Source organism: Mustela putorius, unplaced genomic scaffold (assembly GCF_011764305.1).
Source record: "Mustela putorius furo isolate JIRA1106 unplaced genomic scaffold, ASM1176430v1.1 tig00537350_pilon_pilon_pilon, whole genome shotgun sequence".
NCBI lineage: Eukaryota > Metazoa > Chordata > Mammalia > Carnivora > Mustelidae > Mustela > Mustela putorius.
Genome location: NW_025422471.1, coordinates 8,410,727 through 8,423,014, shown reverse-complemented (window position 1 = coordinate 8,423,014; position 12,288 = coordinate 8,410,727). Strand labels below are relative to the sequence as shown.

Genomic DNA, 12,288 nt, shown 5'->3' with positions numbered 1-12,288 from the left:
GGGTTTTTTGTTTCTGTTTTTGTTTTTAACTCGGAAAGTACAGGAAAAAAGTTGCAATGTTCAAAAAAAAAATAAAGTGAAAACCAACCACCGTCTCCAATGCAACCACTGTGAAGTTTAAAAAAATTGTTTTCTTTTAAAACCTATGTACAAACATACCTATTTGGATCCTTAGAAATAATTTTTATTTACACTAAAGAATTGTGTATTGTATACTTTCCTTTTTAACACTCAATACATTCATGAAAGCTAGTCTGTGAGTATCTGGCTACGAAGTAATTCACCTGTCCACACGATTTTATTTCACCTTCCTTCCCTGTTGCTGATCTTCAGCTATTCTCATTTTTTCCTTGAAGTAAGCGTCCTTATACATGGATCATATGCACTGCGAGGAACTTTTGGAAATATTATTAGGTACATTTCTGAGAGTGAGATTGGTGGGCGTATTTAAAATGTGTACGTGGCGGGGACCTGGGTAGCGCCTGGAAGAGCCTGAGACTCGACCTCTAGACCCAGGCTGAGGGTAGAGATTGCTTAAATAAGCAAATTAACAAATAAAATGTGGATAAATGTAGTGACAGTAACAAACATTCCAAAACCAATAGATGCCACCTACGTTTGGTCAGCACACATTCATGACTTATCAGTGCGGAGATCGCAGCAGAGATCGCAGCGGAGCACGGTTCAGGGGGTGGGAAGAGTGGGGGTCATCCGCCTGCAGTGCCACAAACGCAGTCTCCGGAACCCGGCGCGCTCGGGTCACGTGGGCGACTTCGCCCCGCCCCGCGGAGGCTCCGCGCGGTGCTCGGAACCCTGGCAGGCGCAGTAGGGTCACGCGGGCTCGGCGGCTGGCTGGTCTCGCGGAGGCGGAGCGAGGAACTCGAGGAAGGTAAGTTCTGTTCTCGCGCGGGGTGGGGCGGGGCTCGCGAGCGCCGCTGCTTCCGCCTGGGCGGCCGGCCGGAGCTCCGGTTTCCGGCGGCGGCGGCCGGGAGCGGTCGGGGGACGTGTCGTTGGCTCTTGCTCCCGGCCTTTCTCAGGAGGGGCGCGCGTTCCTTAACCGTTAACCTCCAGGCCTCTTCCGCCCAGAGGCCTGCCGAGCTTGTTCACCTTGGAGTCTGGGCCCACGCGGGACTCGCCTCCTGGATGAGGCAGGAGGGGCGTTTTTTGTGTTTTGTGGTTTTATTTTTTTTTAATTTTTTAATTTATTATTATTATTTTTTAATGAGCTTTCCTGGCATTTGTGCGCACTAAACCTGCCCAGGAGTGTTTGCAGCTCCGGCGGTCGTAGAGACTCGTCTCCCGAAGTCTGTAGGTGGAACCGCCCACCGCATCAGGACAGCCACACGTCGACGGTCCCCGTGGTTCCTGGGCGCCTCTCCCTGTAACGGCGGTTGACCGTCTTTACTAAAGTGTAATACAGCTTGAAGTTATGCGTTGATAAATTGTCAGAGCTGGAAGGACCTTAAGAGATGACAGCTGACCTGATTGGAGCGTTTCCCGCGGGCGGTCCTGCTCTAACACACTTGATTTATAGTGAAGCGTGTGTTTCCCCCACCGCAGCCCTATGTGGCAGACCTTTTTTACGAGCAGCTGCAGCGCCGTGAAGTTAAGCAACTTGCCCCAATTCACACACACAGCACGGATTCAAACCCATATGAACTCACCTGTGATCACAGATCTCTAATAGCAAGGACATGGTAGCGGACCCCAGAGCAGCTACAGGACTTTATTAAATGATTAGGGAACTATTCCGTTTTAAAACATCTGGTGACGCAACTACTTGCACATTAGCAGTCCTAATTAAAAAAAAAATTCAGAACGATGATTGGTGATAGACATATACATATATACGTTCACAGATATCTTTATTTTGCTAAAAGGTTTTGTACTTTTAAGGCAGTTTATTTGCAGGCCAGGTGTTTTTATAAACCTGTGGATGCTATTTGGATGAAATGTTAAGATTTTACCAATATTCCCCAAATTTCGACTCAGAAGATAGAGGTTTGAATCTTGACTGCTACTTGGTGGTTTTAGGAAACTTTTCGTTAAAAAGGATCCTTTACCCTTAGTTTACTCATCTGGAAAATAAATACATCATTTACCCCTTGGAGGTTTTGTGAGGATTAATGAACTCAGGTATGCAAGCAGTCCAAAGAGCTTGGCATTCACTGAAGGATAGTTTTATCTACTATTATTCTGCCATCCAAAGAGATATCTAAGGCATTTCTCTTCTTTGAACTAAAAGCAAGGGTGTCACCCCAGAGTTATGCTTTCTGATAATGTGTAGACCAAGTCCCCAGACTTAGTAAAAGTGCCTTTGTCAGAGCTCAAGAGGACTAACAAGTAAGTTCCTGTAATTTCATGTCTCTCCTGTTTCCAATGGTTTATGGAAACTTTTTTTTTTATTCAGCCTGTGCTGGAAATGTATCTGATAGAGATTGATGATCCATTTAGCTAAACTGTAATTTTATATGATGTTAGCACCTTTAGAAACCTATTTGAGGCATAGGCCTAAAAACATTAAGAGGAAAATTGAGCAAAATGGCAAAATTTTTCAGAAGTAACTTTTCTTCATCTAGCCCCCAAACTGTATAGATCAGTTAATGTTTACCTTTTTATTTAGTTAAGATTTGGTATCTTAAAGTTGATTCAAAATAAAGGAAATGTGTGGGTGCATATGACTAGTGCATCAAAGTAATAGTAATTACAATACATACATACAATATATACAATACAATAAATTGACTTTTGTTGCTGTCTGGACAGTGATATTCACAATATTTAATTAAGTATAATGTGGGTGTTAATTATAAATATTACCAGATACCATAAGTAAATATGACCATTATTTGAGAGATATGATAATACTTTCCTAGGCAAAATGCGAGACTGTAATCATAGTTCTCTGAAACCTTTATCATTGAGTGCAGCATTCTCTGCTCATTTCTTATCAGCCCCTGCAAAGTTCACTGCAGTTTTCCTTGCTTGGGGTGTAAAACCTGCTGAAGCTCCGTTTAAAGAGACCGAAACTTGAAGGATTGTATTTTGTTCTCATTTATTTGTAAGTGGGGGAGAACTTAACTTTTGATGCTATTCCACATCTCATGTATTTTGTTACTTGCTTGATACTAGTATTTCTTTTCTAATTTTTTAGCCTAGAAAAAGAAAATACTCATTAATTTCCTCTTCTAGTGCCAGCTTTTGAAATAAGCTGAATAAATTCTCAAATAGTCCCCTCATGATCTAAGTCCACAGGCACATTTTCTTGGTTTTTGGGTCATTTGCTACACAAATATAGGATACAACTTAAATGTTAAAAGAGTAGTTTTAAATATAAGACTAAATGTGATATTTTGAGACATGGAAGAAATTTTGTGTTTACTATCACCTTGCTTTTCTTTATAAATTTACTTTATCTGTACATATCCATTATAGATTGTTTTGTTTTGCCTGTTTTTGCACTTGGTAAAATAGAAGCATATTCTGAATTCTTGAAAAAATTTTTCCTTTAAAGTTATATTTTTGAAATTAATCCAACTTGATGTCCCCATTTTTTACTACTATGTTGCATTCCACTGAATGAACATAAAAATTCCACATTCTACAGTTGATGCATTTTGAGTTTTTTTCCTGTGTTTTGCGTGTCTTCTGCATGTCTCCTGGTGTACCTGTGCATGTTTCTCTGGAATATACTTAATGAGGGGTTAATGGATCATGGATATGTTAGAAGAGTCTAGGTAATGCCACATTGTGGTATTGCTAATTGATGTCATCACTACCAATTTCTCCATATCCTTACCAATACTTGGTATAATTTTTACCAGTCAACTGGAGAGAAAATAGTATCCCATTTGTGACTTTGCCTTGCATTTCTTGTATTTTTTCCTACTGATGAGGCTGAGCATATTTACGTGTGATCACTGGCCATTCAGACTTCTTCATCTATGAAATGTTTGTATCTTTTGCCCATTTTTTTTTTGCACTTCCTTACTGGTTTTTAGAATTTCTTCATCTATTCTGAGTCATAATCCTTTGTTGGTTATATGTGTTGAAAATTTTTTTCCAGCCTATTTCAGTTCATCTGTTCCCATTTTTTCTTATCTTTACTTCTCCTCTATCTGTCCTGTCACAAAATGTTATAAAAGCTGCACACCCAATACTGTGGGGTAAATACTGCCACCTGAGCATTTTGTATACTTTGGGTACCTGCCAGTACGAAGCAAAACGAGATAACTGTTTAGAATTATAGTAATGCAGCCTTCTGTCAGCCATAGCTAATCCAGAAAATCATGGCATGGTCCTCATTGACTTTTCATAAAAATACTGTATTTTTGTTTTTCATTGTAAACTAATTTTTAACTTTTTTGTTTGAGTATAGTTGACACATGATGTTTTATAAGTTTTGGGTGTAGAACATAGTGATTCAACTTCTCCATACTTTATGCTATGCTCACCACAAGTGTAGCTACCATCTGTCACCCTACAACCTATTACAATGTTACTGACTGTATTCCCTTTGCTGTGTCTTTTATTCTCTTGACTTATTCATTCTGTAACTGGAAGCCCATTTCTCCCACTCCCCTTTACAGATTTGCCATCCCCACCCCCACTCCCACCACCACTTCCCTTTGGCAGCCATCAATTCTCTGTATTTACAGGTCTGATTCTGCCTTTTGTTACTTTGTTTATTCATTTGACTGAAATCACATATTGTTTGTCTTTCTCAGTTTGACTTATGTGAAAGTTTTTTTTTAATAGCATGTTCTATTTTCCATAATTTAAAAAGTAACTAGGTTAGTTAGAGCAAAAGTTAACAGTGCAAACTCCAGAGTACAAAAAGTACATCTCTGTAATTTCCTAAACTTGGTTTGTGTAATGCTTTCCTTTATACCTTGAATTCAGAGTTCCTTCCTGCCTCTCGCCATCAACACATACACACACACACACACACACACGTACAAACATGCCACTTGCTACACTTCAGTTTTGGAGCCCAGGCTTATATTGTAAGATCTAATACCTGCCTTTGTTATGGTTTAGAATTACCCTTCTCAAAATAGTAGCCTATAAATTCCTTCTTTCAAAAGCTCACTCCTTACACATTCACATAGAGATTTTTCCTTATAAATAGTAATTTGTTTTACAAATATATTTTTTAAATGATCCATGCTCTTTTCCTCCCAACATTTCTAGACTTCCATCAGTCATAGAAGATAAAATATTTAGAGAAGCCATCAGAAGGCCTGGAGACTCTTGGTCTTGCCACATAGCAAATTTTCCCTCTTGCTGTGGGGTAGGGATTGAGTCTATGGTTTATAACCATTCTAAGCTAGGTTCATCAAGGTCCAAGTGCCCCTTTTAAAGAAATTACATATATATGTTTTTATGTGAAATGTTAAACTAAGACTTGAATGAAATTAAAATAGTAGTTCCCTGTTATTAACAAAAGGTATATTGTCATTCTGTACAACTTCCTATGAATTTGACAATATTACCGTATTTGAAGAGAACACGGATTTGGAAGGATCATCTTTGAAAATTAGAATATTTGAAGTTGACATGTGATTTATCATTTTGTTAAGTATCTTAAATTATAGACAATTGTATTTTGTTTAATATCATGGACATTCCATGGCAAACTTCCTAATGTTTAACACCATCTGGGTCTTTACAACTATCATGGGCCATCACTTGGATTCATTTCCTTCTCCTTTTCTATATGTAATTCCTTATCTTGTGTAAGGCAGAGTTGGATGCCTCTCAAGTTATCTGGAACTTTCTCTAGTTTCCCAATCTGATGAAATCCACAAATTAATACACTTGGTAAAATGGACCACTGCAATAGCTTTCTGATTTCTATGTTTCCTTCTTACTTTGCTACAATCTATTCACACAGTGAGGGCATTATTTTAAAAATAGATCATGTCACCCTTCCCTGCTTTACACCCTTCAGTGCCTTCCCATTGCTCTTAGACTAAAATCCATACACAGTGGCTCCTGTCTGTCTGACCAGACTCACTTGTTATGCTCCAGTCTCCTATCTGTTCCTCAAATTAACCAAGTCTCCTCCTCCCACCCCCTTCTTTCCTCAGGCTATCATATTTGTTATTCCTTCAGCCTGGAATGCTCTTCCTTCAGCTCTTAAAATGTGTAGTTCATTTTCATTTTTAGATACCAGCTCAACTATCCATCCAGAGTCACCTTCCCAGGCTTTTCTTTGCAAAATGGCCTCCCTTTTCTCTTTCATATTGCCCAGTTCATTTTCTTCATGGTTCTTAAGGTAGTGTATAATTACCTCATTTGTGTATTTGTTTACTGGTGTTTGTTGTTGATCTCACCAGCTAGAATATAGTATCTAAAGGACAGAGACCTGATCTGAATTACTTCCCTGAAGTGCCAGTCACATAATATGTGTTCAGAAATACTTATTGAGCACCTGGGTGGCTCAGTGGGTTAAGCCACTGCCTTCGGCTCAGGTCATGATCTCAGGGTCCTGGGATCGAGTCCCACATCGGGCTCCCTGCTCAGCAGGGAGCTTGCTTCCCTCTCTCTCTCTCTGCCTGCCTCTCTGTCTACTGTGATCTCTGTCAAATAGATAAATAAAATCTTTAAAAAAAAAAAAGAAAATACTTATTCAATGCATGATAATCTCCAACAAGGAAAGAGAACTTGGCAAAAGGAGAATCTGAAGATCTATTTTTGAAATTTTTCTTTTGAAATTCTGTAATTCTGTGCTAAAGATTATTGTCAGTAGTTACTTCTTGAGAATTTTGTTTGCTTTTTAAACATATATTCCTCCCTAAATAGATTACAGAGAAACTTGTCCATCAGTGACCAAAGAAAAAACGTAGGTTGTGATTAGATGTTACCGTGAACTTTTAATTTCTTTCATATAATTTATTTCATATAATTGAAGTAGTGCTGCTCCAAGATAATGATCAAGGTACACATAAGATCTCATGCCCAAATGCTGCAGGCAGCCTCTTTCCTGTCCACCCATATCAGAGAGTGAACTTGCCTTATGCCTGTTGTGAAGCTGAGTATTATTCAGATGGTTGAAGATTCCCACTCTCAAGCAGAGGGCAGAAACCATGCAGGGATATCTGAAAATTTAATTACTTTAAAAGTAAAGTCAGTTGAGTAATCTCAGTTTGTGTCTTGTGATTTTTATTTCACTACATGCAAAGGTTGAAAATGTGCTCTTGCCTAGGGAAGAAGGTTCTTGCCAACCCTAAAATAATATACAATGTTCTTTGAGCTTTCTGGAAGTTATAGACCACCACAGTCTCTACCCTGAGATAGGGAGGAAAAGCAGGAATGTTTCCAGAAAATTTGGGATTAACTCTAATGGAAAGAGGGTGGGGATAAGAAGAAAGAGTTGGAATTAGGAGTGGAGTAGGAAAAAATATAGCAGTTCTTGCCAAAACAGGATGTATAGTTTTATTCAGAAACTGTCATAGCATAAAACAAAAACCCCCAAATGGAAGGCCCTCAGGAAAATCCTCTACAAGGCCCAATAGTCCTGACACTGATGTATCTTGATGTTTCCTTCTCACAGGAATTAACAGACCATGATTATGTTCTTAAAGTATTACATAAGGTCTCTTTGAAAGGGTTGCTTTCAAAAAAGTAGCCTGAATATCTATGCTGATAAAAAATATAGAGTACCTGAAAATTCTCCACGAAGGCTTCTTTGTTTAGAAATATGGGTTTATATACTTACATAAATTAATTGAAGAGAAAGCCATCTCTTTGAATTCCCAAATAAGGCAGAAGAAAGTGATGTTAATTCCTGTCTGAGTTAAGAAAATGAAATGCGCCCATACATACCTATCCTCTTATACTAGAATAGTTATCTGGTTGATTTCTAAGACAGATCCAGGCAAAATCAAATGGGTCACCTCAACTAGGAGATACAAGACTATTCAGACTATCAAAGAATCCTACCTTCAGGAGAAGGCTGAAAATAACACTGATAACTGGGTGTTGTTTAGCATTGAAATTATAGGAAATAAAAGAGCAGTGAAATGTCAGTCTCTGGGTCTTGGGACTTCTGAAATATCCATTTACACAATGAAATGAATCTGAGTCCAGCCTCAACATGGGGGGGGGTCTTCCCTAACTTGGACAAGCTTTAAGAGTCTCTAACTCAAAATCATGAATAACTATAACCCAGTATTTATGTTTTTTTTTATATAGCTATAAAAAAGCCTTTATCAATCTTAGAGATCTAAATATATATATATATACACAAACACACACACATTTATATATATATATATATACACACACACAAACACACACACATTTATATATATATTATATATATATATATAAATGTGTGTGTGTTTGTGTGTGTGTATATATATATATATTATATATATATATATATAATATCTCTGTGAGTTAAGTCGCAGCCAATTTTGTGAAGACTACTTTTTTTCTTTTGTTCAACTAGCATGGATGTTGATGGCTCTGAACAAGATCCTGAAATGAAGGAATATTCTTCTGTCTGTGTTGGCAGAGAAGAGGACCTTAAAAAATCTGAAAGAATGACAGCTGTTGTGCATGATAGAGAAGTGGTCATTTTCTACCACAAAGGAGAGTATCATGCTATGGATATTCGCTGTTACCGTAAGAGTTGATTTTTCATTTGTAAACCTTGTGTATTTGTTTGCTAACCACTAAACTATCAAAATTTCAGGCTTTTTCTTTTTTTAAGTGACTAGATATGGTATTTAATTTCTTTACAGACTCAGGAGGACCTTTACATTTGGGAGATATAGAGGTATGTAAAATTAAGTCTATCCTCTACAAATTCATGTTTCTTATTTATAGTCTATATTTCATTCTGTATGCAAAAAATCATTTATATTTGGGTTTTAACTGTATTTTAATGCTTTGAGTATAATTGCTAGTATTCCAGGAATTCACAGTCCTATAATATAAAGAAAACTATTTCACAGACGAATAGAGGAAGTATGCATGGCTTCCGATCTAGCAATTATACTCTGAGATATCTATCCTACAGATACCATTGCACAAATGTTCAAGTATATATATGGGATAGGTTTACTATGGAATTATCTGTTGCAATGAAAAATTGAAGGCCACCTAAATTTTTTAACAATAGGAAACAGTTTAAATAAACTGAATAGCCATAGCCATGCTATGGAAAACTATGTAACCACTGCCTCATTAATTTGTGAGGCAGATCTGTATGTGTTGGTATGGAGGGATGTCAGCAATATATATATATATACTTTTTTAATTTTTTATTTTTTATAAACATATATTTTTATCCCCAGGGGTACAGTTCTGTGAATCACCAGGTTTACACACTTCACAGCACTCACCAAAGCACATACCCTCCCCAATGTCCATAATCCCACCCCCTTCTCCCAAACCCCCTCCCCCCAGCAACCCTCAGTTTGTTTTGTGAGATTAAGAGTCACTTATGGTTTGTCTCCCTCCCAATCCCATCTTGTTTCATTTATTCTTCTCCTACCCACTTAAGCCCCCATGTTGCATCACCACTTTCTCATATCAGGGAGATCATATGATAGTTGTCTTTCTCTGCTTGACTTATTTCACTAAGCATGATACGCTCTAGTTCCATCCATGTTAAAGAACTTAGCAAACTCAACACCCAAAGAACAAATAATCCAATCAAGAAATGGGCAGAGGACATGAACAGACATTTCTGCAAAGAAGACATCCAGATGGCCAACAGACACATGAAAAAGTGCTCCATATCACTCGGCATCAGGGAAATACAAATCAAAACCACAATGAGATATCACCTCACACCAGTCAGAATGGCTAAAATCAACAAGTCAGGAAATGACAGATGCTGGCGAGGATGCGGAGAAAGGGGAACCCTCCTACACTGTTGGTGGGAATGCAAGCTGGTGCAGCCACTCTGGAAAACAGCATGGAGGTTCCTCAAAATGTTGAAAATAGAACTGCCCTATGACCCAGCAATTGCACTATTGGGTATTTACCCTAAAGATACAAACGTAGTGATCCGTAGGGGCACGCGCACCCGAATGTTTATAGCAGCAATGTCCACAATAGCCAAACTATGGAAAGAACCTATATGTCCATCAACAGATGAATGGATCAAGAAGATGTGGTATATATACACAATGGAATACTATGCAGCCATCAAAAGAAATGAAATCTTGCCATTTGTCAGCAATATATTTTTGATTAAAAAAAAGCAAGTCATGGGATGATAGGTCTAATGAGATCCCACTTTTAAAATAAAAAATATTCACTTTGTTACTTTATACATTTCTACACAGTTTGTTTTCAGTGAGTATATATTATGTGAATAATGTAGTAAAAATATAAATATGTATATTTTAAAAAGGAAACCACACATTGAATGCTTATTTCAGGTAGGAATAGGGAACTTACTTCCTTGCATTCCCAAACTAGCTAGCTGCCTTATTTCTTGTTTTCTACTTCATAAAACTGAATGCTACATCCTTCTCCTTCCTGCCACCAGCACCCCCCCCCCCGCCCCGCCACCACTGGTACAAAATACAAACTGAAACAACATGTAAGCACCTAGTGATGATAATGTGAAAGAATTTCCTTTAGTTTTGGACCATAATGAGACCTATAAGACTTTGTACTTAAAGTGTGGTCCACAGACCAGCAACATCGATGTCAGGGAGCTTCCTGGAAATACATAATCTTGTGCCCTACCTTAGGACTACTGAATTTAAGCAAGATCTGCATTTAAACAAGATCCAGGTGATTCCCATGCTCTTTAAAATTTAAGAAGCACCAATTTAAGGCCGTTAAAAAGTTGGGAATTGACTACTTTGGATTACAAATTGCTCTTCAGTTAACATATACACTCATGCCTTTAGTAACTCTTTATATTTGAAACTTACCATTCTTCCAGCAGCTAATGAAAAGTTCCTTTAGAAACACTTGATGCCCTTGCCCCATTTCTGTCAAGGAAATGACATTAACGTCTAATAGATAACATCATAGCTTAAATCACATGGTACAGTTGCCCAAGCTCATTTCCTGATAGAGTTCTAACAGGCTGCGTTTCTAATCAAATGCAGAGGAACTTGATGACTGCTAAGATTAGGTTCTACCTTATGCCGAATAATTTGTAAATGGAAGGAAAAAAGAGAAGCTGGCCTATTCTTTAACCTGGTTTTTCTGTAACAGAATCTGTTCTGAACCTGAGATTTATTGTGAATGTTGCAAATGTCAGACTATTAAATCATTTATTTTCTTCCCCAGGATTTTGATGGACGACCATGTATAGTTTGCCCCTGGCATAAATACAAAATTACTTTGGCAACAGGAGAAGGACTATATCAGTCTATAAACCCTAGAGATCCATCAGCAAAACCCAAGTGGTGCTCCAAAGGAGTAAAGCAAAGGATTCATACAGTGACAGTGGACAATGGGAATATTTATGTGACTCTTTCTAATGAACCTTTTAAGTGTGACTCTGATTTTTATGCCACTGGAAACTTCAAAGTTATTCGGAGTTCTTTCTGATAAAACTATATGGCAATGAAAAATGTTGTGTATGTTTTGAATATATTAGAATAATCATACTTCAATACCAAAGAGTATTAATTTTTCCAACATAGGCACATTTATTACTTATCTTTAAAAATCATATAAAGCTGAACAGTTTTCAAAATTATACATATTTACTGTGATGTAAGGTTTATCAGGATATATAAAATGCATTTCATCCAGTCCTCTGGATTGACTGGAACATGAAGGCTATAGGTTTGGAATGTGCATTTTAAGAAGGGTGGAAATATTTGCAATAACCACAATGAAGAAAAGGTAGAAAATTAAATTTAATAAGAAATATGGGGGTAATCCCTATTTTGATGTAGCAGACTTTATCATGCAAAAGTTTTAATATATACAAACTAAACAGAGTAGCCTAATAAACTCTCATCACCCACTTCAACAATTATCAGTATTCTTCCATTCTTCTATTCTCGTATTCTTGTTTCACTGATACCTCGACACACTCTCCACCTCTGCCCCATTTGGTTGTTATTCTTACTTTTTATAGGTAAAATTTAAATACACTGAGATGCTTCAATCTCAATTATTCAGGATTTCCAAATATATAGCAGATTTTTGACACTTAAAACACTGCCTTCAAAATGGGATCAATTTACGTTTCATTTAAAAATAAGACACTTATTCAATATTTCCATAGAACACCTGGTGCTCACCACAAGTGCACTCCTTAATTTTCCTGTACTGCACATCGAAACCAAATAA

General features: G+C 37.5%; 1 protein-coding gene across 2 annotated transcripts; it reads left to right on the top strand.

Moving 5' to 3' along the window:
- The first annotated feature begins 400 nt into the window (after positions 1 to 400).
- On the top strand, positions 401 to 11,558 carry RFESD (Rieske Fe-S domain containing). Of its 2 annotated transcripts, XM_013044510.2 has the most exons (5): positions 833 to 889; positions 1,227 to 3,061; positions 8,459 to 8,634; positions 8,754 to 8,788; positions 11,272 to 11,558. In XM_013044510.2, the coding sequence occupies exons 3-5, from the start codon at positions 8,460 to 8,462 to the stop codon at positions 11,533 to 11,535; spliced, it is 474 nt and encodes a 157-aa protein (XP_012899964.1). In that variant the 5' UTR covers positions 833 to 889; positions 1,227 to 3,061; position 8,459; the 3' UTR covers positions 11,536 to 11,558. The 2 variants fall into 2 exon arrangements, with proteins under 2 accessions (XP_004769976.2, XP_012899964.1); XM_004769919.3 differs by lacking the exon at positions 1,227 to 3,061 and having other exon boundaries at positions 401 to 889.
- Positions 11,559 to 12,288: the final 730 nt, after the last annotated feature.